This window comes from Salmo salar, chromosome 15 (genome assembly GCF_965601325.2).
Source record: "Salmo salar chromosome 15, fSalSal1, whole genome shotgun sequence".
Lineage (NCBI taxonomy): Eukaryota > Metazoa > Chordata > Actinopteri > Salmoniformes > Salmonidae > Salmo > Salmo salar.
The window spans coordinates 29,693,679-29,721,105 of NC_138305.1; the positions used below are offsets into that span (position 1 = coordinate 29,693,679).

Here is a 27,427-nt window from a genome sequence, read left to right on the forward strand (position 1 = left end):
ACAATATCCACGCAGCGCTTGCTACTTACTGTCATTTTCTTGACATCCCAGTATTTTCTACAACTAGCCAAATTTATTACACACATCTGACTTCCCTTTACCTCCTCAGCAACCAGAAAACATTCCCCCGTTTCAAGTTCATTTGTCACATCCTCTGCATCCATTTTGCTGTCACATGTATTAAGGCATTTGGATTATGTTATAATCAATTTATTGATGTGATTATGATATGCTATAGGTCAGGCCCTATTGGTCACGTGCATGCAATGGATACATGTGTCATGTAAAGAGAGCAAGGGTTGAGGGAATAGGGAATGTTTTTCCTAAACAAGTGAGGGATTTCTGTAACAACTTTTCAGTCAGAAATGGCTGTAATTATGTTGTAGCTTCAGCAACATGGACAGCGCAATAAACACTGATGTTCTGTGGTGGTCGCTGCAGCAGGAAGAAGAGAGAGACTGTGTGTGCTAGTTAACTAGAGACTGTGTGTGCTAGTCACACAGTCACTCGCTGTAATTTATTACATTTTTTTTTACAAAGCGCAGCAAGTTCCTTACTTCAAGGTACAGTATTTTAACCTGGTCTTAGAAACATACATACATACATACATACATACATACATACAGTTGAAGTGGGAAGTTTACATACACCTTAGCCAAATACATTTAAACTCAGTTTTTCACAATTCCTGACATTTAATCCTAGTAAAAATTCCCTGTCTTAGGTCAGTTAGGATCACCACTTTATTTTAAGAATGTGAAATGTCAGAATAATAGTAGAGAAAATGATTTACTTCAGCTTTTATTTCTTTCATCACATTCCCAGTGGGTCATACGTTTACATACACTCAATTAGTATTTGGTAGCATTGCCTTTGAATTGTTTACCTTGGGTCAAACGTTTTGGGTAGCCTTCCACAAGTTTCCCACAATAAATTGGGTGAATTTTGGCCCATTCCTCCTGACAGAGCTGCTGTAACTGAGTCAGGTTTGTAGGCCTCCTTGCTCGCACACGCTTTTTCAGTTCTGCCCACAAATGTTCTATAGGGTTGAGGTCAGGGCTTTGTGATGATCACTCCAATACCTTGACTTTGTTGTCCTTAAGCCATTTTGCAACAACTTTGGAAGTATGCTTGGTGTCGTTGTCCATTTGGAAAATCCATTTGCGACCAAGCTTTAACTGCCTGACTGATGTCTTGAGATGTTGCTTCAATATATCCACAATTTTCCTTCTTCATGTTGCCATCTATTTTGTGAAGTGCACTAGTCCCTCCTGCAGCAAAGCACCCCCACAACATGATGCTGCCACCCCCGTGCTTCACGGTTGTGATGGTGTTCTTCGGCTTGCAAGCCTCCCCCTTTTCCTCCAAACATGACGATGGTCATTATGGCCAAACAGTTATATTTTTGTTTCATCAGACCAGAGGACATTTCTCCAAAAAGTACGATCTTTGTCACCATGTGCAGTTGCAAACCGTAGTCTGGCTTTTTTTATGGCGGTTTTGGAGCAGTGGCTTCTTCCTTGCTGAGCATCCTTTAAGGTTATGTTGATATAGGACTCGTTTTACTGTGGATATAGATACTTTTGTACCTGTTTCCTCCAGCATCTTCACAAGGTCCTTTGCTGTTGTTCTGGGATTGATTTGCCCTTTTTGCAACGAAGTACATTCATCTGTAGGAGACAGAACGCATCTCCTTCCAGAGCGGTATGACGGCTGCGTGGTCCCATGGTGTTTATACTTGCGTACTATTGTTTGTACACATGAGCGTGGTACATTCAGGCGTTTGGAAATTGCTCCCAAGGATGTACCAGACTTGTGGAGGTCTACCATTTTTTTTCTGAAGTCTTGGCTGATTTCTTTAGATTTTTCCCATGATGTCAAGCAAAGAAGCATTGACTTTGAAGGTAGGCCTTGAAATACATCCACAGGTACACCTTCAATTGACTCAAATGATGTCAATTAGCCTATCAGAAGCTTCTAAAGCCATATATATATATATATATATATATATATATATATATATATATATATATATATATATATATATACTGCTCAAAAAAATAAAGGGAACACTTAAACAACACAATGTAACTCCAAGTCAATCACACTTCTGTGAAATCAAACTGTCCACTTAGGAAGCAACACTGATTGACAATAAATTTCACATGCTGTTGTGCAAATGGAATAGACAACAGGTGGAAATTATAGGCAATTAGCAAGACACCCCCAATAAAGGAGTGGTTCTGCAGTGGTGACCACAGACCACTTCTCTATTCCTATGCTTCCTGGCTGATGTTTTGGTCACTTTTGAATGCTGGTGGTGCTTTCACTCTAGTGGTAGCATGAGACGGAGTCTACAACCCACACAAGTGGCTCAGGTAGTGCAGCTCATCCAGGATGGCACATCAATGTGAGCTGGGGCAAGAAGGTTTGCTGTGTCTGTCAGCGTAGTGTCCAGAGCATGGAGGCGCTACCAGGAGACAGGCCAGTACATCAAGAGACGTGTAGGAGGGCAACAACCCAGCAGCAGGACCGCTACCTCCGCCTTTGTGCAAGGAGGAGCAGGAGGAGCACTGCCAGAGCCCTGCAAAATGACCTCCAGCAGGCCACAAATGTGCATGTGTCTGCTCAAACGCTCAGAAACAGACTCCATGAGGGTGGTATGAGGGCCCGACGTCCACAGGTGGGGGTTGTGCTTACAGCCCAACACCGTGCAGGACGTTTGGCATTTGCCAGAGAAATCCAAGATTGTGAAATTCGCCACTGGCGCCCTGTGCTCTTCACAGATGAAGCAGGTTCACACTGAGCACATGTGACAGACGTGACAGATTCTGGAGATGCCGTGGAGAACGTTCTGCTGCCTGCAACATCCTCCAGCATGACCGGTTTGGCGGTGGGTCAGTCATGGTGTGGGGTGGCATTTCTTTGGGGGGCCGCACAGCCCTCCATGTGCTCGCCAGAGGTAGCCTGACTGCCATTAGGTACCGAGATGAGATCCTCAGACCCCTTGTGAGACCATATGCTGGTGCGGTTGGCCCTGGGTTCCTCCTAATGCAAGACAATGCTAGACCTCATGTGGCTGGAGTGTGTCAGCAGTTCCTGCAAGAGGAAGGCATTGATGCTATGGACGGGCCCGCCCGTTCCCCAGACCTGAATCCAATTGAGCACATCTGGGACATCATGTCTCGCTCCATCCACCAACGCCACATTGCACCACAGACTGTCCAGGAGTTGGCGGATGCTTTAGTCCAGGTCTGTGAGGAGATCCCTCAGGAGACCATCCGCCACCTCATCAGGAGCATGCCCAGACGTTGTAGGGAGGTCATACAGGCACGTGGAGGCCACACACACTACTGAGCCTCATTTTGACTTGTTTTAAGGACATTACATCAAAGTTGGATCAGCCTGTAGTGTGGTTTTCCACTTTAATTTAGAGTGTGACTCCAAATCCAGACCTCCATGGGTTGATAAATTGGATTTCCATTGATTATTTTTGTCTGATTTTGTTGTCAGCACTTTTAACTATGTAAAGAAAAAAGTATTTAATAAGATTATTTAATTCATTCAGATCTAGGATGTGTTATTTTAGTGTTCCCTTTATTTTTTTGAGCAATATATATTTATATTTATTTATAGATTTTGGTTGTTAAAATTCCCGTTTTTAAAGACATTGGCTCTTAAGCTATTTTGAGTCTGTTCAAGGTCTGCATTCTAATATAAGTGTCTGTTCCAGGTGAGTTATTACACCGTTGGAGGGTTTCTCTATGAGTGCAGCCGCACGCTCACTCAAGTGCTTTGCTCAATCTTTTCACCGAATGCTAATGACTTTACAGCGTCGTTCAAACATTTAGCAATCTCTACTATACCCTCTTATTACCAGGCAGTGCTGATATCATTATTCATGACCAGCACTTTATTCCCCTCAGAACAGCAACTCATGCTAATGGCTGTACAACATTTGTCAAACGTTCACCAATTGTTTGTATCCTTTCCCATCTTTACCAATGGTGATATAATGCCACCAGGACATTTTTTCCCAAAACATCAGCTCTATGAACAATCGATACAAAATGAAATAAAATGTGTTTTGACTCTTTATTCAGACAGTTAGGAAATGAGATGGCAAGACAGGGAAGTGGGGGAGAAATTGGTGAGGTTGGTCACGGGGATTGAGCCCCAGTCCCCGGTGATTGTTTTAATGTCTATTGACAAGTTGTGCTCTGATCAATGCCCTCCAGGCCAGGAACATTGGTTATCTCAGTAGTAGAGATAGAAGGAACAAGACTTTCTTGGAAAGAGTTTAGGAAAGGCCGTAGCTCCATTAACCTTTTTAGAAACCTGTAATTTGTTTCGACCTGTTCCATTTAATCAGGATTAAAATCAAATCAATGATTACCTCATTATTTGTCAAGTCTTTGCTTTTCACGTGTTGTGAGACAAATGTTATATTTCCCAAGAATCGAGTTATTGTGCTAGTGTGCTTCTTCCACTACCATAAAATATACTTTTAGACTGCTGAAGCAAGCTCACAAATATTCTTCAGGAAATGTACCTTTTCTAGCTTTTGGCTTTTGATTGTCAAGCTCTTAGGTGCCATGCTGCTGCGTGTCTACACAAGATCAATGTCCTCTTTAGTCGAACTTCTCTGACATGCAACTTCAAATGACTTCTGACATTCTTCTGATCTCCTCCCCACAGCACACCTCGCACACCGATGGGCGCAACGAGGTCACCACACGGCCCGTCCGCTCAGGTGCCCGCTGCCGGAACTCCATTGCCTCGTGCGCCGACGAGCAGCCGCACATCGGCAACTACCGGCTGCTCAAGACCATCGGAAAGGGCAACTTCGCCAAGGTCAAGCTGGCGCGCCACATCCTCACGGGCCGAGAGGTGAGACACCAGCAGACACAGCAGGCAGATTTTCTCATTTGTTTGGCTATAGTAGAATACACTAAAGTAGAATAGATTACAATAATTGTTTGTACTCATAAGATTTATTTTTTTATTTTTAACCAAAGTTAGTTAGTAGACTTAGCTGATACCAGCCACTTCACCCTTACTGTACTTGACAAGTCAAGGGGCAACGCGCTGCACCAATCGTAACAATAGTCACTGTAATTGCATTTTGTTTGTTGGCGAAACAAACAAAATGCAAGTTTGGGGAATTGTATTAAATGTAGTAAACTTAGTGAAGCAACAAACTAGAGGAAAATTGTATTGAGACCCCCTCCAGCCCTCAGTTCTCCTAGAGGCGGCAGTGCTTTACACATTCTAAAATGGCACCTTGGCAATCTGAGAAACAAGTTTGTTATTATTGAGTGGCCAGCCGATAGGCATGCCAATTCCTATGTTGAGTGGTTTCAGCAGGAAGTGATTTCTCTCCCCCCCCTTGACAGGTTGCCATCAAAATCATCGACAAGACACAGCTGAATCCTACCAGTCTTCAAAAGGTAAAAGAAAAACCTGTCTTGTCTCCCTATTGGACACTGCACATCCTTTTCCATGTGCATTCTCTGGTTATAGAGGACTGGGATATCATTAGGCCTGCACTGCAGTGTACAGTTGAAGTCAGAAGTTTACATACACCTTAGCCAAATACATTTAACCTCAGTTTTTCACAATTCCGGACATTTAATCCTAGTGAAAATTACCTGTCTTAGGTTAGTTATAATCACCACTTTATTTTAATAATGTGAAATGTCAGAATAATAGTAGAGTGATTTATTTCGGCTTTTATTTCTTTCATCACATTCCCAGTGGGTCAGAAGTTTACATACACTCAATTAGTATTTGGTAGCATTGCCTTTGAATTGTTTACCTTGGGTCAAATGTTTTGGGTAGCCTTCCACAAGCTTCCCACAATAAATTGGGTGAATTTTGGCCCATTCCTCCTGACAGAGCTGGTGTAACTGAGTCAGGTTTGTAGGCCTCCTTGCTCGCTCACACTTTTTAGTTCTGCCCACAAATTTTCTATAGGGTTGAGGTCCGGGCTTTGTGATGGCCACTCCAATACCTTGACTTTGTTGTCCTTAAGCCATTTTGCCACAACTTTGGAAGTATGCTTGGGGTCATTGTCCATTTGGAAGACCCATTTGCGACCAAGCTTTAACTTCCTGACTGATTTTTTGAGATGTTGCTTCAATATATCCACCTAATTTTCCTACCTCATGATGCTGTCTATTTTGAAGTGCACCAGTCCCTCCTGCAGCAAAGCACCCCCACAGCATGATGCTGCCACCCCCGTGCTTCACGGTTGTGATGGTGTTCTTCGGCTTGCAAGCCTCCCCCTTTTCCTCCAAACATAATGATGGTCATTATGGCCAAACAGTTCTATTTTTGTTTCATCAGACCAGAAGACATTTCTGCAAAATTTACAATCTTTGTCCCCATGTGCAGTTGCAAACCGTAGTCTGGCTTTTTATGGCGGTTTTGGAGCAGTGGCTTCTTCCTTGCTGAGCGTCCTTTCAGGTTATGTTGATATAGGACTCGTTTTACTGTGGATATAGATACTTTTGTACCTGTTTCCTCCAGCATCTTCACAAGGTCCTTTGCTGCTGTTCTGGGATTGATTTGCACTTTTCGCAACACAGTACGTTCATCTCTAGGAGACAGAACGCATCTCCTTCCAGAGCAGTATGATGGCTGCGTGGTCCCATGGTGTTTATACTTGCGTACTGTCGTTTGTACAGATGAACGTGGTACCTTCAGGAGTTTGGAAATTGCTTCCAAGGATGCACCAGACTTGTGGAGGTCTACATTTTTTTTCTGAAGTCTTGGCTGATTTCTATTGATTTTCCCATGATTTCAAGCAAAGAAGCACTGACTTTGAAGGTAGGCCTTGAAATACATCTGCAGGTATATTTCCAATTGACTCAAATGATGTCAATTAGCCTATCAGAAGCTTCTAAAGCTATGACATAATGTTCTGGAATTTTCCAAGCTGTTTAAAGGCACAGTCAACTTAGTGTATGTAAACTTCTGACCCACTGGAATTGTGATACAGTGAAATAATCTGTCTGTAAATAATGTTGGAAAAATTCTTGTCATGCACAAAGTAGATGTTCTAACCAACTTGCCAAAACTATAGTTTCTTAACAAGAAATTTGTGGAGTGGTTGAAAAACGAGTTTTAATGACTCCAACCTAAGTGTATGTAAACTTCCCACTTCAACTGTATATAATATTCCTACTTTGAAAGCTGTATGCAGTGAAAAGTGTTAGTACATTAGTACACTTCATGCCCTATTTCCATGATGTATTATAAAATCTGTCAGTTTTTTTATTTTGATGGAGGTGGCCTGTGTGTGTATGGGAGTTCCCTTCATCAAGTAGCCCTTGAAACTAGTTTTGTACCGAAATGCGCAATTATAGCTAACTAATACGATTCCCCCATGGGATTTTGACATGTTGTGATTCTGGGTGCTACAGTACGTGTCTTGGAAGCACAACTAGCTTAATAACAGTGTGTGTAACTCACTAACTTCTCAGCATTAGTTTGAGCAGAGGCGAAGAGTCCAGACCTCCTTAAAGGTCTAAGTCCTTGTACTGCATGGCGGGAGGCAGGGGGTAAAGTGGCGGCTGGTAGAGGAAACCTCAGTGGACTTGGATTTCAGAGGCTGCTAATAATACCCTCGGAGGAGATATCAGAATGGGAGGCTGGTGAAAGAACAGCGCTGGCCCTGCCAACAAGGAAAGAGATGCAGCAACTGGGGTTTGGGCTGTAGTGGGGAAAAGGACGGGGTGAGGGGTCCATTGACCCGTTGGAGGGTTGAAGTACAGAGGATCTAGAGTACACAGGACCCAAACTCAAGGCCTGTTTTATTATTATGCTCTGATGAAAGCTGAAATGATCCGACGCTAAAACATGCCAGCTGGCCCAAATATAGTTAAAGGTCACAAATGAGGTGATGTCTTTCTGGATTTTTTATTTGAAATACCTTTTTGAGTGCCATAACTTGGACATTAGGACCTTTTCCCCCAATAATGTTTTTGTGGCAGAGTAACCCTAACCTAAAATTAGGACACGTGCCAACCAGTAATATCATATATTTATATTTCACCAACCCCCCCCAATATTTTCTGAGACCCACTTGAAACTGTAGTAGACGTTGCTACGGTGCAATTTACCAGACTGCGGTTATTGCCCTGTCCTGTCTGCCCCCCTTCCTTCAGCTATATAGATCAGACTGTCACATTGGGGTCGGTGGAGACTGATGATGTTCACCCCCCCCTCCACCCCACCAACTCCTATAATTAGCCAGCACTTGTTTTTCCAGGCCATCGATTCGGTTTGCTTTCCATTCACTGGCCAATCGACAGCCCGTGGCTTGAACTGTGGGTATACAGGATGGTTGGTGGTAGGTAGGGAGAGGAGAGGAGGGGATGGACACAAGGACGATAAAGGAGAGGAGAGCGGGCGAGCGTCATGCTGCTCTCCATTTTCTCTCTCTCCCTCTCGTTTCTCACTCTCCACCCGGGTGCTTAGCTCTTCACCAGGAGCCACTGCTTTCTGGGTCGGCAGGCGAAGCCAACAGGCATCTGCATGATGAAGTGGTCTAAAACAATTCCTGGTTCTGCGCCATTGCGTAACTGAGCCTCCAGTGGGCGTCCAACAGAGCCGGATAGCTTGAACAAGCTTGATGTGTCCTCCAGCAGCGCTTTACCTCCTCACAGCGCTTTACCTCCTCACAGCGCTTTACCTCCTCACAGCGCTTTACCTCCTCACAGCGCTTTACCTCCTCACAGCGCTTTATTGTCCAGATAGCACTTTATTGTTTGATAAGTCATAGTCTCTATGGTCTGACCCTTCGACCCATTACTGGTCACTGAGGATTTTTTTATCTGTAAGTCCTCTGGGTCCATGTTGAAAGGTCTGCTCAGTCTGTTCAACTGGATTACTATGGCAGCTTTGGGACGAAGTTACCGTAATTTCTGGACTATTAAGCGCACCCTAATATAAGCCGCACCCACTGAATTAAAAAATATATATTATTTTTAACATAAATAAGCCGCACATGTCTATAAGCCGCAGGTGCCTACCGGTACATTGAAACAAATGGACTTTACACAGGCTTTAACGAAACACGGCTTGTAACAAAAATAAATAGGCTTTAACGAAACACGGCTTGTAACAAAAATAAATAGGCTTTAACGAAACACGGCTTGTAACAAAAATAAATAGGCTTTAATGAAACACGGCTTGTAACAAAAAATAAAACATTAGCAGTAAACTTTAGTTGTCTTTTTGCACTGAGTCAATTCCTCACGCTGCTGTTTCCAACGTCTTATCATCGACTCATTAAGACCAAGCTCCCGTGCAGCAGCTCTATTTCCTTTTCCAACAGCCAGATCAATCGCCTTCAACTTGAAAGCTGCATCATATGCATTTCTGTGTCTTTGCCATGATGAGGGTGACAAAATGACTACCGTAATCAGAATGATGGGAAGTTTGAGAGCGCTCGATTTAATCTAAACAGTAAACAAAAAAGTTGTTTGACCTTAACCTGTTCGGCAATTTCATTGGTCTAATGAAAGCTTCATGCCGCCAAAAAACTGAGCACGTCACAGAATGTGTTTTTTTTGGATTAAGAAAATTGAAAGCGGGAAAAATCCATATATTAGCCGCATCATTGTTTAAGCCGCGAGGTTCAAAGCCTGGGAAAAAAGTTGCGGCTTATAGTCCGGAATTTACGGTAGTTGATCTTGACTTGAAGTATATGAATGGTAACACAGACAGGAAATGCTGTAGTGGTAAATCGTTTTGAATGTTAAACTCATCTGAATACCCCTAATGGGAACTATATTAAAGCGGTCTATCTTCCCTGCTGTTAAATGTATCTGTCATTCACTCTCATGTCACCTTTAAACATGACCTAATTTAGGTGGAAAGTTTTTACTTTGGATGTGTGGATATACAAAAAAACACCCAATGATGGTATGGATTGAAGATGGATCAGCAAAACAACACATGATCTCTGAGAACATCACAGTTGAAGAGTATTACCGGACTTTTTTCATTTAAATTTTGTATTCTAATTTTATTATTTTGTTTATGGCCCATCGGGCCATCCTAGATTAAAATACACTGGCCCACCAACACATCTCAGGACCTCATTCAGACAATGGGCACCTTTGTACAGCTAAAACATTTTTCATCCCTCTAGCCTTCTTTACATCCCCTCTTGCGCTCATCGGTTTGTTTTCACAGACTCGTTCGCTGCAGCTATTTTTATTTGCTGTGGTGTGACGTGTGACCTCTTATGTAATTGGTGGGAGTGGGAGGAGAGCCCCACTGTCGAGTCAGTCAATCTTCCTGCTTTTAGAAGCGAGTGGTTTTATTAAGACCCGAGGTCAGGGCATCGGGATGTGAATACAAGTAGCGGAGGATGAGTCTGAAGTATACTATTAAAACCCTTCAAACACATCAATGGCTCTGCTAGAGGTGACGTCACCCTTACCTGGGCGTCGTGAGCCATGTTAGTCAGCCATAGGATGTGTGGGGTTGGAAGAAGGAGGTGAGATGTAAAGCAGGAGAATAGTTTTCAGCTTTGGTAGACGACATCAGTTGATTTTTACCTCTAAATGTTAGTGCCATAGCCATCAGAATACAAAACTGTGTGTATCGTTGTATCTTGTCAGCTCCGTATCAACATAGCGGTTTCACATTCGAAATGTTTTCACACTTTTGTGTTTTATGGATTGAAATGAGTTTCTACACAATAATCTCTATTCCACTAGTATGAGGCCATATTCAATCCAAGCTGGCCACAGTGAATTTCTGGGGAAAGACAAAACAAAGGTCTGCCTGTACTGTGCTCCATGTTTGGATGAATATAATCAGGAAGAGAATGATTCATGTGTGAGGGGAAAAAAAAGATACCCAATTATGGTGTTCATTCATCTTTCTCACTGTACGGGAAGAAACATTTTTTTTATCCAACTAGGGAAACTTCCAGTTACCGCTTTTGATTGAATAACAACCTTGAGTTTCCAACTCCTCCACATATTGCAATTACCCAATTGTGGAAGCAGAAGGGTGAGCAGGTACCCTATTGTGGAAGCAGAAGGGTAGCAGGTACTATGTGTTTTTGTAGGTGTAACTCAGTTTTGGGACTGGGACTACAGTTAGCGACGCCTCAGGAATGCGTGCGCCGGAGCAATCAGGGTTGTCTGGCGGCCCTTAGCTATGTTGGCCAGTCCCTTTTTGCTTCTGGCAAAGCAGTGACCTCGTTCATTGGCGTCGGCATCAGTAGCAGAAAGGGACTGTTGCTGTTATGTCTGTGCCGCTCCATTTGTTTACTCATCTGTTTAGCTATTGTGTCTGGGCTCGACCTGATTTTTCATAACGTCTGAGGGGGCTGTCTGGATTTTGCATAGCACACTCTATTTTGTGGGTTGGGGTGTCATTCACATTCAAAATAAGGAATGCTTTCATAGGATGTTAGGATGAGGAGCCAACCAAACTAACTATACACCTCTGCTACCATTTTATAAAGAAACAAGTGTCTACAGTGATGTGTCGTATGACATCCCTCTCACTCTTTATCTTTAAGAGATCACAGACGCCCATCTTCCAAGGGCTCTGCGAAGATTGATTGTCTGACTCTTTGTATCCCCACCATTAGTACATTTCCTCTGTGTTCCTTGCCGATGTCTTCTGCAGACTGAGTCACCAGGCGTTATGTATCACGGTGTGTGCTGCAGAGTGTTCTTCTATCGGGAGGGCATGTGCTAGAGGAGTAGAGGTGGAGAGAGAACTGATTTTGGGGTACCCCCCCCCCCAAAAAAAAATAAATATATATATATATATAAAAAAAATAATAATAATCCCCAGCCACAAAATTCACCAATTCTGTTTTAATAGCTTTGAATGACTGTGAAATGAAATAACTAGTCCTAAATGTGTCGGCTGATGTGGAGTTCAGTCCTGGTTAGAGTCATGAGACACTGAGACTTCAACCCCTCTGATGTAAACGTCGCTGCAGGGCATTAGTCTGCCTCAGCTGATGTCTACTCCCCCAGACGTTGTTTTTGTGGAGGATACAGGTGGACACGCCCTCCATGGGGGAAGCGCAGGCCCCGTAAGTGATTCCTCTCGGCCTGGACTCTCCTCTCTCTGGTACTCTAGAGGCACACTGCCATCAAATGTTTCTGGAACATTTATTTCTGTTTTTCTTTTTCCAGGAGAGTGAGATTTTTTTTCCCTGTGCAATATACACTGCTCAAAAAAATAAAGGGAACACTTAAACAACACAATGTAACTCCAAGTCAATCACACTTCTGTGAAATCAAACTGTCCACTTAGGAAGCAACACTGATTGACAATAAATTTCACATGCTGTTGTGCAAATGGAATAGACAACAGGTGGAAATTATAGGCAATTAGCAAGACACCCCCAATAAAGGAGTGGTTCTGCAGGTGGGGACCACAGACCACTTCTCAGTTCCTATGCTTCCTGGCTGATGTTTTGGTCACTTTTGAATGCTGGCGGTGCTTTCACTCTAGTGGTAGCATGAGACAGAGTCTACAACCCACACAAGTGGCTCAGGTAGTGCAGCTCATCCAGGATGGCACATCAATGCGAGCTGTGGCAAGAAGGTTTGCTGTGTCTGTCAGCGTAGTGTCCAGAGCATGGAGGCGCTACCAGGAGACAGGCCAGTACATCAGATGTGGAGGAGGCCGTAGGAGGGCAACAACCCAGCAGCAGGACCGCTACCTCCGCCTTTGTGCAAGGAGGAGCAGGAGGAGCACTGCCAGAGCCCTGCAAAATGACCTCCAGCAGGCCACAAATGTGCATGTGTCTGCTCAAACAGTCAGAAACAGACTCCATGAGGGTGGTATGAGGGCCCGACGTCCACAGGTGGGGGTTGTGCTTACAGCCCAACACCGTGCACGACGTTTGGCATTTGCCAGAGAACACCAAGATTGGCAAATTCGCCACTGGCGCCCTGTGCTCTTCACAGATGAAAGCAGGTTCACACTGAGCACGTGACAGACGTGACAGAGTCTGGAGATGCCGTGGAGAACGTTCTGCTGCCTGCAACATCCTCCAGCATGACCGGTTTGGCGGTGGGTCAGTCATGGTGTGGGGTGGCATTTCTTTGGGGGGCCGCACAGCCCTCCATGTGCTCGCCAGAGGTAGCCTGACTGCCATTAGGTACCAAGATGAGATCCTCAGACCCCTTGTGAGACCATATGCTGGTGCGGTTGGCCCTGGGTTCCTCCTAATGCAAGACAATGCTAGACCTCATGTGGCTGGAGTGTGTCAGCAGTTCCTGCAAGAGGAAGGCATTGATGCTATGGACTGGCCCGCCCGTTCCCCAGACCTGAATCCAATTGAGCACATCTGGGACATCATGTCTCGCTCCATCCACCAACGCCACGTTGCACCACAGACTGTCCAGGAGTTGGCGGATGCTTTAGTCCAGGTCTGGGAGGAGATCCCTCAGGAGACCATCCGCCACCTCATCAGGAGCATGCCCAGACATTGTAGGGAGGTCATACAGGCACCTGGAGGCCACACACACTACTGAGCCTCATTTTGACTTGTTTTAAGGACATTACATCAAAGTTGGATCAGCCTGTAGTGTGGTTTTACACTTGAATTTTGAGTGTGACTCCAAATCCAGACCTCCATGGGTTGATAAATTGGATTTCCATTGATTTATTTTTGTGTGATTTTGTTGTCAGCACATTCAACTATGTAAAGAAAAAAGTTTTTCATAAGATTATTTCTTTCATTGAGATCTAGGATGTGTTGTTCCCTTTATTTTTTTGAGCTATATATATATATTTATTTATTCCCCCCCCCCCCCCCGCCATTTCCACTCCATAGTGCAGTGTTAGAATACGAACCCTGGGCTTTCCTCTCAAACCACCTCGCTCAACCTTTTGCACTGTTTACGCAATCCCGAAATAATGGACATGCCGTCCCGTCATCACCGCAGCTTTCCAGGCAATACTCCGTACTGTAATGGGAGTCCTTTTGTTTTATTTTTTGGTGGGCACGGCAGAGTGGCTGTCGCACTGCATGTATTATCTTCTTTCCTCATAATTCTCTGTCAGACATTTGACCTCAGAGGTGCTCATGTCTAGGTCGTATTTGAGGGGCCAGGCAACGGTCAGAGGCTGGGGGGGGGGGCTGTGCCTGCATTACATCTCCCCAGCAACCTGTCCCTTCATGACCCCAGGCAGACCCAGGCAATCCTCGCTCCCACACCCACACCGCCGAGCCAGCCTGCTTCCTTCCTCCCGGCCCCTGTTTGTGAAGCGATGAGTCACCACCCGGCGCTAAGGGCGTTTATCACCCATACCCGAGGATTGCCTTGAACAAGCTAATTTCAGGGGGTTGTGTGACTATACCCTCCTCACTGAAATTAATTGCCTGCTAGGATTCATATGAGCAATCTGAGTAAAACAATACCCAGAATTTATTTTTATTTTTTCCTTTTATTACATTGTCCCTTGCCTCAAGTGAGTAGACATTGTCCTTAGGGCCACCTCCCTGGCATGTGGAGATATTTGTGATGTGCTCGACGGTAGTCATATTTCCCTAGGATCTTGTTATTTCCTCCTGAAGCTAGGCCACTTCAAACCAGAGGGGTGACACTAGAAAACACCAGCATATCGACCAACAGATGCCCAATTCAGACCAAAATAATGCTGGTAGTAGCCCAAATAAACTAGGTAAATGAGTTCAGCTGAACTTCATATTTTATGAATGGTGCTGGTAATATACCGTGGTGGGACAAATGCTAGGTTCCCTCAGGAATTTTTAACACTTTATTTAGACGGATATGAAATGAGACGGGCAAGTAAGGGTGAACAAGGATTGAAGCCTCATAGCGTGTTCTGTGTCTAGAACTGGGAGTGTTACTGTTGGACCACCTACTGCACTTCTTATGTGTTTATAATTTAAAAAATGTATGTAACCTTTATTTAACTAGGCAAGTCAGTTAAGAGCAAATTCTTATTTACAGTGATGGCCTTTCCTGGCCAAACCCGGAAGATGCTGGGCCAATTGTGCGTCACCCTATGGGACTCCCAATCACGGCCGGATGTGATACAGCCTGGATTCGAACCAGGGACTGTAGTGACACCTCTTGCACTGAGATGCAGTGCTTTAGACCGCTGTGTCCGTGTGTGTTAACTATTTAACTGTACTAGAATGCTTAAGGCCACAATTGACATTTTTTTTTGGCAAGGAAAATATTGAATATCGGTATCGGCCCAAAAATGTCATATCGGTGCATTACTAGTTTCAATAACTGAAACCCCAGCCAGCTATTGCCAGTGTCAATCCAATAAGAGGAAGCCAAATTGAACTGTGTGGTTTGTTTCAAGCCAAACCCTCAAGACGGTAAGCAGTGAAAGTGCAAGGCCAAACTGCTGTGGTGACATCTTGTTCACCTTCATGGTTCGTGACACAGTCACCATATTAGTCCATTAGAAGGGGCCGTTTTCAACTTCTCACCTGCAAAAAAACGATTTTCAATTTGGGACAGGTCATTGCGTTGGACAGCACAGCCGCCGATCCAATCACAGCAGTTGTCTTTGGACATCTTTTACACATACAGGACAAGTCATGTTGACTACTGACAGAGTACAGCTAGATCAGGTGTCATGCTACTAGTTATGATGGCCAGAGACGTGTGTGTACCTGTGAGTGTATGCGTGCATGCATATGTACAGGTCTGAATGTTTCTGCAATTGCGTGTGTGTGTGTGTGTGTGTGTGTACACATTTATGAGTGTACAGATGTCAGATCTTAACTTGATCACTCATTTGTCGTGGAGAATTTTCCTGCTGGATCAGGAAAATGAAAATGAGCCGTTCTCTTTCATCAAGGCAAAGGGTGGCTACTTTGAAGAATCTCAAATGTAAAATCTATTTTGATTTGTTTAACACTTTTTTTTGGTTACTACAGGATTCCATATGTGTTATTTCATAGTTTTGATGTCTTCACTATTATTCTACAATGTAGAAAATAGTAAAAATAAAGAAAAACCCTTGAATGAGTAGGTGTCCAAACTTTTGACTTGTACTGTGTGTATACATACATACATACATACATACATACATACATGCATACATGCCTCTCTTTATTACTTTCTAGCCCTACCACCCCTCCCCTAATTGGAGTAAACTAGTAAACAATGCTTAGGCCTCTACTTCAGCTTATACATACTATATACATTTTACAGACAGTCTATTTTACAGTAGTTCTATTTTGTTAGTTTTTACTCCTGTCCTTCTACCCTCAACCTCTCCCATCTATTTCTGATGTCCTTCTTCTACCCTCAACCTCTCCCATCTATTTCTGATGTCCTTCTTCTACCCTCAACCTCTACCATCTATTTCTGATGTCCATCCGGTTTGATTTCTGTTTGCCATATCTTTCAAACCGTTTTACATTAGTTATCATGTTATTAGTCCCAACATTCAGCTCCATTCAACCCTTCTCATCTCTCTTAACACCATCCGTATTGGATTTCTATTTGCCATATATTTTTCAACTGTGCTGTGATGTTTCACAAGTTCTGAACCTTTCTATTCTCATTTGTTTCTACAGATTGTAAATTGAAAATATATTTTTTTGTTGCTAAAGGTATTATTAGATTATTGATCGATTTGACTATGACTTTTCAGATCACCCAGTAGTGCTATTTGCAGGGTTAGCTCCAGGTAAATGTTGCAATTCTTCAGCCATTCCTGGACCTGTGACCAAGAACAAGCTACATATTGACAGGACCAAAACAAATTCTGTCTCTTCGCAGCAAATTCTGCAGAGCTTGGAAGGTTGCATCCCCCATAGATAAGTAACTTTCTATTGGTTGCAAGAATTTTGTATAATATTTTAAATCAAATAATTCTAAGATTTGAATCCGGCTTCGTTTTGCGTATCAGTTCTTAAACCATGTGCCATGGAAACGGTACGTCAAATCTCTTCCCAACTATTTTGCAATCTATATGGCACGGCTGTCAATTTTTTGGGGGTCCTTAAATGAAACTTAACTATTTTATTTAACCGAATATGGTCTAATGCAGGGCCGACAGACAACTTCCTTACTTTTTCCCTCTTCCGCTTCCCTCTTCTATTTTTGTTGTAATGCTGCTATTAGTTGGTTACAATTTTGGGTAGAGCAGACATTTCCATGTGTTTCATTAGTTGTTTTATAGTTAGGCTATGTGTAATTTGCAGAGGTGGGTAGTGTATTGAAAATCAATACTTAGGTACAAATACTGTTACTTACTGAAACCCCACCTCTTTAAGGAATACCTAGGATAGGATAAAGTAATCCGTCTAACCCCCCCCCCCCCCCCCCTAAAAGATTTAGATGCACTATTGTAAAGTGGTTGTTCCACTGGATATCATAAGGTAAATGCACCAATTTGTAAGTCGCTCTGGATAAGAGCGTCTGCTAAATGACTTAAATGTAAATGTTACTTGGATTATAATTTACTTGAGTAGAAGTAGCCCTCTTAAGAGTAAAAAAAAAAAAATCTGATTTTACAAAACTACATAAGTACAAGTTACAAATTTAGTAAAAAAAAATTCTTACACCTTATGGTAAACTGACGGCAAAAAAACTTAACTTTGTGCAATTGATTTGACATTCATGTATTATTTAAGCCTGTCTGCACCATCTTGCAAAGGTCCTCTCCAATGAAGACTGGCATCAAAGTCTGTAGGCTGTACATTTTTAATTACGATCTTATTCGAAGTCGACTTTATCTATCAATCAAATGTATTTATAAAGCCCTTCTTACATCAGTTGATGTCAAAGTGCTGCATAGAAACCCAGCCTAAAAACCACAAACAGCAAGCAATGCAGGTGTAGAAGCACGGTGGCTAGGAAAAACTCACTAGAAAGGCCAGAACCTAGAAGGAAACCTAGAGAGGAACCAGGCTATGAGGGATGGCCAGTCCTCTTCTGGCTGTGCCCGGTGGAGATTATAACAGTACATGTCCAAGATGTTCAAAGATAATAACAATAATAATCACAGTGGTTGTCGAGGGTGCAGCAGGTCAGCACCTCCAGGAGTAAATGTCAGTTGGCTTTTCATAGCCGATCATTGAGAGTATCTCTACCGCTCCTGCTGTCTCTAGATAGTTGAAAACAGCAGGTCTGGGACAGGTAGCACGTCCGGTGAACAGGTCAGGCTTCCATAACCGCAGGCTGAACAGTTGAAACTGGAGCAGCAGCATGGCCAGGTGGACTGGGGACAGCAAGGAGTCATCATGCCAGGTAGTCCTGAGGTATGGTCCTAGGGCTCAGGTCCTCCGAGAGAGAGCATTAGAGAGAGCATACTTAAATTCACACCGGATAAGACAGGAGAAATACTCCAGATATAACAGACTGACCCTAGCCCCTCTACACAAACTACTGCAGCATAAATACTGGAGGCTGAGACAGGAGGGGTCGGGAGACACTGTGGCCCCGTCCGACGATACACCTGGACAGGGCCAAACAGGCAGGATATAACCCCACCCACTTTGCCAAAGCACAGCCCCCACACCACTAGAGTGATATCTTCAACCACCAATTTACCATCCTTAGACAAGGCTGAGTATAGCCCACAAAGATCTCCGCCACGGCACAACCCAAGGGGGGGTGCCAACCCGGACAGGAAGATCACATCAGTGACTCAACCCACTCAAGTGACGCACCCCTCCTAGGGACGGCATGGAAGAGCGCCAGTGAATCAGCCCCTGTAATAGGGTTAGAGGCAGAGAATCCCAGTGGAGAGGGGAAACGGCCAGGCAGAGACGGCAAGGGCGGTTTGTTGCTCCAGTGCCTTTCCATTCACCTTCACACTCCTGGGACTTCACTCAATCATAGGACCTACTGAAGAGATGAGTCTTCAGTAAAGACTTAAAGGTTGAGACTGAGTCTGCGTCTCTCACATTGGTAGGCAGACCATTCCATAAAAATGGAGCTCTATAGGAGAAAGCCTTGCCTCCAGCTGTTTGCTTAGAAATTCTAGGGACAGTTAGGAGGCCTGCGTCATGTGACCGTAGCGTACATGTAGATATGTACGGCAGGACCAAATCGGAAAGATAGGTAGGAGCAAGCCCTTGTAATGCTTTGTAGGTTAGCAGTAAACCTTGAAATCAGCCCTTGCCTTAACAGGAAGCCAGTGTAGAGAGGCTAGCAATGGAGTAATATGATCACATTTTTTGGTTCTAGTCAGGATTCTAGCAGCCATGTTTAGCACTAACTGAAGTTTATTTAGTGCTTTATCCGGGTAGCCGGAAAGTAGAGCATTGTTGTAATCTAACCTAGAAGTAACAAAAGCATGGATTAATATTTCTGCATCATTTTTGTACAGAAAGTTTCTGATTTTTGCAATGTTACGTAGATGGGGAAAAAAAATTATCGAGATATTGGAATAATTTTACAATTTCAATAGCATTAAAGAACATTTTAATTTCACAATATAATTTCAAGTACATGTGATTGGGAATGCGCACTAAAAAGATTTACACCAAGTGTGATGTTTCATTTTTTTACTCAATGAAATATCAAGGAGGATCGGGTACAGTGCCTTGCAAAAGTATTCACCGCCTTGGCGTTTTTCATATTTTGTTGCATTACCACCTGTAGTTTTAAATGGATTTTTATTTGGATTTCATGTAATGGACGTACACAAAAGTCAAAATTGGTGAAGTGAAAAAAATTACTTGTTTCAAAAAATTCAAACTGGAAAAGTGGTGTGTGCATATGTATTCACCCCCTTTGCTATGAAGACTCTAAGATCTGGTGCAACCAATTACCTTCAGAAGTTACATAATTACTTAGATTGCACACAGGTGGACTTTATTTAAGTGTTACATGATCTCAGTATATGTACACCTGTTATGAAAGGCCCCAGGGTCTGCAGCACCACTAAGCAAGGGGAACCACCAAGCAAGCGGCACTATGAAGACCAAGGAGCTCTCCAAACAGGTCAGGGACAAAGTTGTGGAGAATTACAGATCAGGGTGGGCTATAATTTTTTTTATCAGAAACTTTGACCATCCCACGGAGCACCATTTAAATCTATTATTAAAAAATGGAAAGAATATGGCACCACAACAAACCTGCCAAGAGAGGGCCGTCCACCAAAACTCACAGACAAGGCAAGGAGGGCATTAATCAGAGAGGCAACAAAGAGACAAAAGATAACCCTGAAGGAGCTGCAAAGCTCCACAGCGGAGACTGGAGTATCTGTCCATAGGACCACTTTAAGCCGTACAGGCCACAGAGCTGGGCTTTACCGAAGAGTGGCCAGAAAAGAATAAGCAAAAAGGCATGTGGGAGACTCCCTAAACATATGGAAGAAGGTACTCTGGAGACTAAAATTGAGCTTGTTGGCCATCAAGGAAAACCCTATGTCTGGTGCAAATCCAACACCTCTCATCACCCTGAGAACACCAACCCCACAGTGAAGCATGGTGGTGGCACCATCATGCTGTGGGGATGTTTTTCATCGGTAGGGACTGGGAAACTGGTCAGAATTGAAGGAATGATGGATGGCGCTAAATACAGGGAAATTCTTGAGAGAAACCTGTTTGTCTTCCAGAGATTTTGAGACTGGGACAGAGGTTCACCTCCCAGCAGGACAATGAGCATACTGAGCATACTGCTAAAGCAACACTTGAGTGGTTTAAGGGGAAACATTTAAATGTCTTGGACTGGCCTAGTCAAAGTCCAGACCTCAATCCAATTGAGAATCTGTGGTATGACTTAAAGATTTCTGTACATCAGCGGAGCCCATCCAACTTGAAGGAGCTGGAGCAGTTGAAGAATGGGCAAAAATCCCATTGTCTAGATATGACAAACTAATAGAGACACACCCCAAGAGACTTGCAGCTGTAATCGCTGCAAACGGTGGCTCTACAAAGTATTGACTTTGGGGGGGTGAATAGTTATGCACGCTCAAGTAATGTTTTTTTGTCTTATTTCTTGTTTCACAATAAAAACATATTTTGCACCTTCAAAGTGGTAGGCATGTTGTGTAAATCAAATGATACAAACCCCCCAAAAAAAATCTATTTTAATTCCAGGTTGTAAGGCAACAAAATAGGAAAAATGCCTAGGGTGGTGAATACTTTCGCAAGCCACTGTAAGTGTTACAACAGTCAAACAACAATATCAGTTACTATTATACAAATCAGATACATTTCAGCATGGAATTAAACATCAAGGTAGGTATTCAGGTAAGAATCATATAAGTAATAAATATTCAAACAGTGCAGATATCAATTGCCGTAGTCAACTCAATCATCCTTTTCCTGCTAAAGTAGGATTTACCAGTCATGTCTAGATGGGATGCAGCTTTTATTAAGTCGATTTTTTGGGGGGGGGGTATTTTAGCTAACCATTTTCCTAACCTTGAGCCACTCCCCCCTAACCTGCTGCTTAAATTCTCATAACCTGCTATGAAAAGTACATTTTTGACAAAAGCTGTATGCCTTCTAGACAACCGGATTTACCTTCCTCTTCTGAACACACACACACACACACACACACGTTTGACACTAGCTAGCTAGCTTATCTAGTGGCAACCTAATAGCTTTTTTTTCATATTCTTTTATTTAACTAGGCAAGTCAGTTAAGAACAAACTATTATTTACAATGATGGCCTACCCCGGCCAGACCCTCCCCTAACCCGGACGACGCTGGGCCAATTGTGCGCCACTCTATGGGACAAACAAGCAGAAATCATATTGGGAGCTAAAAACTGGAGATTAAACTTTGTCTGATTCTGGTTTAGACAAAGCTGGCTAAATAGCCATCTAATTAGCTACCTAGCCATTTGCTTTGCACTCGCCCTCAAAAGACATTTTCTGAGTCCAGAAATATATAATATTACAAAGGCAGAAGGTAATTAGTGCTACTTACCTCTTGCGTCTAGCTAAGAACCCACAAACAGAAATATTCTCAGGAGTGAAGACATGCGCTTCACTTTATGAGCTGTGGTGGAGACAGGATTTGAGGGACAACTTTGAGAGCCAATGGACTTAAGTGTAGATGACAAGCTATTTTGAATACGTTTAATTGGGCAAGGTGTTGTGAAACGTTTATACAGGCGTTTAAAGGGAACCAATAGTATTGATTCATTTAAAAAAAAAAGAAAAAAAAAGAATGAAATTTGAACTTACGAGATATTTATCTGACAGTGACAACAATAATAATATAAACTTAAGTTAATTCCTTCAGAAATTACCAACAGAGAGGAACTAGAAAGGTACTAATTCCTCCTAAAAATTCAAAGGGCAGTAGTGGGCCGGATTCCAACCAATGACGACTCAGGGATGCGTGTGCTGGGGTCAGCGGCTGTATCCGCTGGACCACACAGGCACTGAGGTAGCCATGCATTTATTCTGACAATTGCTTGCTTTGAACATGTAGTAAAACAATTGATCTACCCCCTGTCAATTTATTATAATCCACATAAGAATTCACACAGGACGCACTACTTAAACTGATGCCCAGTGGACCTGCAGTCTTATATAGCCTACAAACACTGCTTCCAGCTGCACCCTGGTGGCGATTCTAAATATTCATTCAGATCCTCATGCTGCAGGATTATTTTCCTCCTGCGACAAAAGGGGTCAAATTAAGATCCGACAACTGTGTCTGCAAGTATGTGTGTGTGAGTGAGTGAGGTCAGTCTGCAGGTGGTGACCAAAGGCATTATTGCTCCAGGGCCAGGGAAGGATGTGTTAATCTGCCTGCGGGCCAGCTAGGAGTGAAATTAAGGCCTAGCTACTGTGCACAAACAACCTGCCTGCCTAACACAACACCAACTGATAAGAATACCAACAGAATGTGGCATGGGTTGGTCCAGCGGTTTAAGCCACTGTCTCTGGAACACACAGTGTCTTCAGAAAGTATTCACACCCCCATTGAATTTTTCCACATTTTGTTGTTTACAGCCTAAATTACACCCAATACCCCATAATGTCAAACTGTAATTATGTTTTTAGATTAAACATTTTAAAAAAAGAATTATATAAAAAATATGAAGCTGAAATGTCTTCAGTCAATAAGTATTCAACCCCTTTTGTAATGGCAAGCATAATTAAGTTCAGGAGTAAAAATGGCCTTAACAAGTCAGATAAATTCCATGAACTAACTCTGTGTACAATAATGGTGTTTTAAAATGTTTGAATGACTACCCAATCTCTGTAACCCACACATACAATTATCTGTAAGGTCCCTCAGCCGAGCAGTGAATTTCAAGAACCAGTTACAGATTTAAATGGCTGTGATACGAGAAAACAACTGAGGATGGATCAACACAATTGTAGTTACTCCACAATACTAACCTAAATGACAGAGTGAAAAAAGGAACCCTGTACAGAATAAAAATATTCCAAAACATGCATCGTGTTCATCACGTCGACAGTGAAGAGGCGACTCTGGGATGCTGGCCTTCTAGGCAGAGTTCGTGTTCTTTTGCCCATCTTCATATTTTATTTTTATTGGCCAGTCTGAGATATGGCTTTTTCTTTGCAACTCTGCCTAGAAGGCCAGCATCCCGGAGTCGCCTCTTCACTGTTGACGTTGAGACGGATGTTTTGCGGGTACTATTTAATGAAGCTTCCAGTTGAGGACTTGTGAGGCGTCTGTTTCTCAAACTAAACACTCTAATGTACTTGTCCTCTTAATCAGATGTGCATCGGGGCCTCCCACTCCTCTTTCTATTCTGGTTAGCGCCTGTTTGTGCTGTTCTGTGAAGGGAGTAGTACACTGAATTGTACGAGATCTTCAGTTTCTTGGCTATTTCTCGCATGGAATAGCCTTAATTTCTCAGAACAAGAATGACAAGTTTCAGAAGAAAGTTCCTTGTTTCTGGCCAATTTCAGCCTGTAATTGAACCCACACATGCTTTATTATTATATATATATTTTTTTAAGTTATGTAACTAGGCAAGTCAGTTAAGAACAAATTCTTATTTACAATGACAGCCTAGGAACAGTGGGTTAACTGCCTTGTTCAGGTGCAGAACGACAGATTTTTACCTTAGCAGCTCGGGGATTCGGTCTAGCAACCTTTCGGTTATTGGCCCAACGCTCTAACCACTAGGCTACCTGCCGCCCACAAATGCTGATGCTCCAGATACTCAAAAAGTCTAAAGAAGGCCAGTTTTATTGCTTCTTTAATTAGTACAACAGTTTTCAGCTGTGCTAACATAATTGCAAAAGGGTTTTCTAATGATCAATTAGCCTTTTTAAAATTATAAACTTGGATTAGCCAACACAACGTGCCACTGGAACACAGGAGTGATTGTTGCTGATGAGACGTTTCCAGCTACAAAAGTCATTTACAACATTAACAATGTCTACACTGTATTTCTGATCAATTTGATGTTATTTTAATGGACAAAAAAATTGCTTTCCTTTCAAAAGCAAGGAAATTTCTAAGTGACCCCAAACTTTTGAATGGGAAGTATTCAGACTCCTTCCCTTTTTCCACATTTTGTTAAGTTAAATCCTTATTCTAAAATGGATATTTAAAAAAAAATGTTCTTCAATCTACACACAATTCCCCATAATGACAAAGCGAAAACAGGTTTTTAGAAATGTTTGCAAATGTATTAAAATGTTTTAACAGAAATACCTTATTTACATGAGTATTCAGACCCTTTGCTATGAGACTTGAAATTGAGAAAAGGTGTATCCTGTTTCCATTGATCATTCTTGAGATGTTTCTACATTGGAGTCAACCTTTGGTCAATTCTACTGATTGGATGTGATTTGGAAAGGCACACATGTCTACATAAGGTCCTACAGTTGACAGTGCATGTCAGAACAAAAACCAAGCCACAAGGTCAAAGGAATTGTAAGACAGGATTGTGTCGAGGGACAGATCTGGGGAAGGGTACCAAAAAATGTCTGCAGCATTGAAGGTCCCCAAGAACATCATTCTTAAATGGAAGAAGTTTGGAACCACCAAGACTCTTCCTAGAGCTTGCCTCCTGGCCAAACTGAGAAATCGGAGGAGAAGAGAAGGGCCTTGGTCAGGGAGGTGACCAAGAATCAGGAATAGCACCATCTTTATGGTGAAGCATGGTGGTGGTGGCAGCATTATGCTGTGGGGATGTTTTTCAGCAGCAGGGACTGGGAGGCTAGTCAAGCTTGAGGGAAAGATGGACGGAGCAAAGTACAGAGAGATCCTTGATGAAAACTTTTTCCAGAGTGCTCAGTACCTCAGACTGGGGTGAAGGTTCACCTTCCAATAGGACAAAGACCCTAAGCACACAGCCAAGACAACACAGGAATGGCCTTTGGGACAAGTCTCTGAATGTCCTTGAGTGGCCTATGCAGAGCCCGGACTTGAACCCAATCGAACATCTCTGGAGAGACCTGAAAATAGCTGTGCATTGCCCCAAATACAGGTGTGCCAAGCTTGTAGCGTCATACCCAAGAAGACTCGAGGCTGTAATTGCTGCCAAATGTTTCTCAACACTGAGTAAAGGGTCTGAATACTTATTACAGTACCAGTCAAAAGTTTGGACACCTACTCATTCAAGGGTTTTTCTTTATTTTTACTGTTTTCCACATTGTAGAATAATAGTGAAGAAATCACAACTATGAAATGACACATATGGAATCATGTAGTAACCAAAAAAGTGTAAAACAAATCTAAATACATTTTATGTTTGAGATTCTTCTCAGTCGTTGCACGTAATTGTTCTCTCCCAGGATTAACATGCTTCTTAGTAGAGTAGACACATTTCAGACACGTCTATTTAACCTCAACTGTTAATTAACTTCTGCTGTGTGTGTGTGTGGCTGATATGAAGGAATTTCTTGCCGTGTGTGTCCTATCCAGGGACAGAGATGCTTGTCTGCTCAGGGAGGGGGAGAGAGAGGGGGACGGAGGGAGGGGGAGAGAGAGAGGGGGACGGAGGGAGAGAGAGAGAGGGGGACGGAGGGAGGGGGAGAGAGAGAGGGACAGACGGAGGGAGATGGAGAGAGGGGGACGGAGGGAGGGAGAGAGAGGGGGACGGAGGGAGGGAGAGAGAGGGGGACGGAGGGAGGGGGAGAGAGAGAGAGAGAGGGGGAGAGGGGGACGGACGGGGGGAGGGAGAGAGACACCCACGCAGTTGCAACAATGGGCCTCATTTATCAACTGTTAGCTGGCATCATACATTTGTATGTAAATGGTCTGTATGAGGACACATAATATAAAACATAATGACACTGACCGTGTGTGACACGGCCTGCCTTATGGGTTTGTGTCCACAGGACTAGAGTAAATTATTCCACAGGACTAGAGTGAATTATTCACTACTCACATCTCTCTCCCTCTCCCACTGCACAGCTCTGTGTTTAGTCATGGTGAAACAGACTGCTGCTGCCACTGCCTCGCAGGCACCACACACACACACACACACACACACACACACACACACACACACACACACACAGACGTAGAGAGGGATGGATTCCTCTCCGTGCAAGAGAGACCTGTGTGGGCGGACTGTTCAGATGCTCTATAAAATGTTTATTACAGTAGTGTCTTCCTGTTTCCCCCCGGCTCTCCGCTACTGTACAGATACAGTAAAATTACGTTACAGCTACGTTACAGTACAGCTACGTTACAGTACAGCTACGTTACAGTACAGTTACAGTACAGCTACGTTACAGTACAGCTACGTTACAGTTCAGTTTCAGTGCAGCTACGTTACAGTGCAGCTACGTTAACGTTACAGTTCAGGTACAGTACAGCTACGTTAACGTTACAGTTCAGGTACAGCTACGTTAACGTTACAGTTCAGGTACAGCTACGTTAGTTACAGTACATCTACGTTAGTTACAGGTGCAGCTACATTACAGTACAGCTACGTTAATGTTACAGTACAGCTACGGTACAGGTGCAGCTACGTTACAAGTACGGTACAGGTACAGCTACGTTACAGATACAGTTCAGGTACAGCTACGGTATAGCTACAGCTACGTTACAAGTACAGTACAGGTACAGCTACGGTATAGCTACAGCTACGTTACAGGTACAGCTATGTTACAGGTACAGTACAGGTACAGCTACGTTACAGGTACAGTATAGCTACAGCTACGTTACAGGTACGGTATAGCTACAGCTACGTTACAGCTACGGTATAGCTACAGCTACGTTACAGCTACGGTATAGCTACAGCTACGGTACAGGTACAGCTACGTTACAGGTACGGTATAGCTACAGGTACAGTACAGCTACAGCTACGTTACAGGTACAGTACAGCTACGTTACAGGTACAGGTACAGCTACGGTATAGCTTTGACTACGTTACAGGTACAGTATAGCTACATTACAAGTACAGGTACAGCTACATTACAGCTACGGTATAGCTACAGCTACATTACAGGTACAGCTACGGTATAGCTACAGCTACATTACAGGTACAGCTATGTTACAGCTACGGTATAGCTACA

The 27,427-nt window shown here is 43.2% G+C and overlaps 1 protein-coding gene across 9 annotated transcripts in view; it reads left to right on the plus strand.

The window, feature by feature from the left end:
• LOC106571124 (MAP/microtubule affinity-regulating kinase 3) overlaps positions 1–27,427 on the plus strand; it is a 107,472-nt gene that overhangs the window by 8,197 nt on the left and 71,848 nt on the right. For all 9 annotated transcript variants that reach the window (XM_082961647.1, XM_014143818.3, XM_082961646.1 and 6 more), the window contains exons 2-3: positions 4,699–4,890; positions 5,397–5,450. In XM_082961647.1, coding sequence (XP_082817773.1) covers positions 4,699–4,890; positions 5,397–5,450 — 246 coding nt within the window. The remainder of the gene's footprint in view (positions 1–4,698; positions 4,891–5,396; positions 5,451–27,427) is intronic.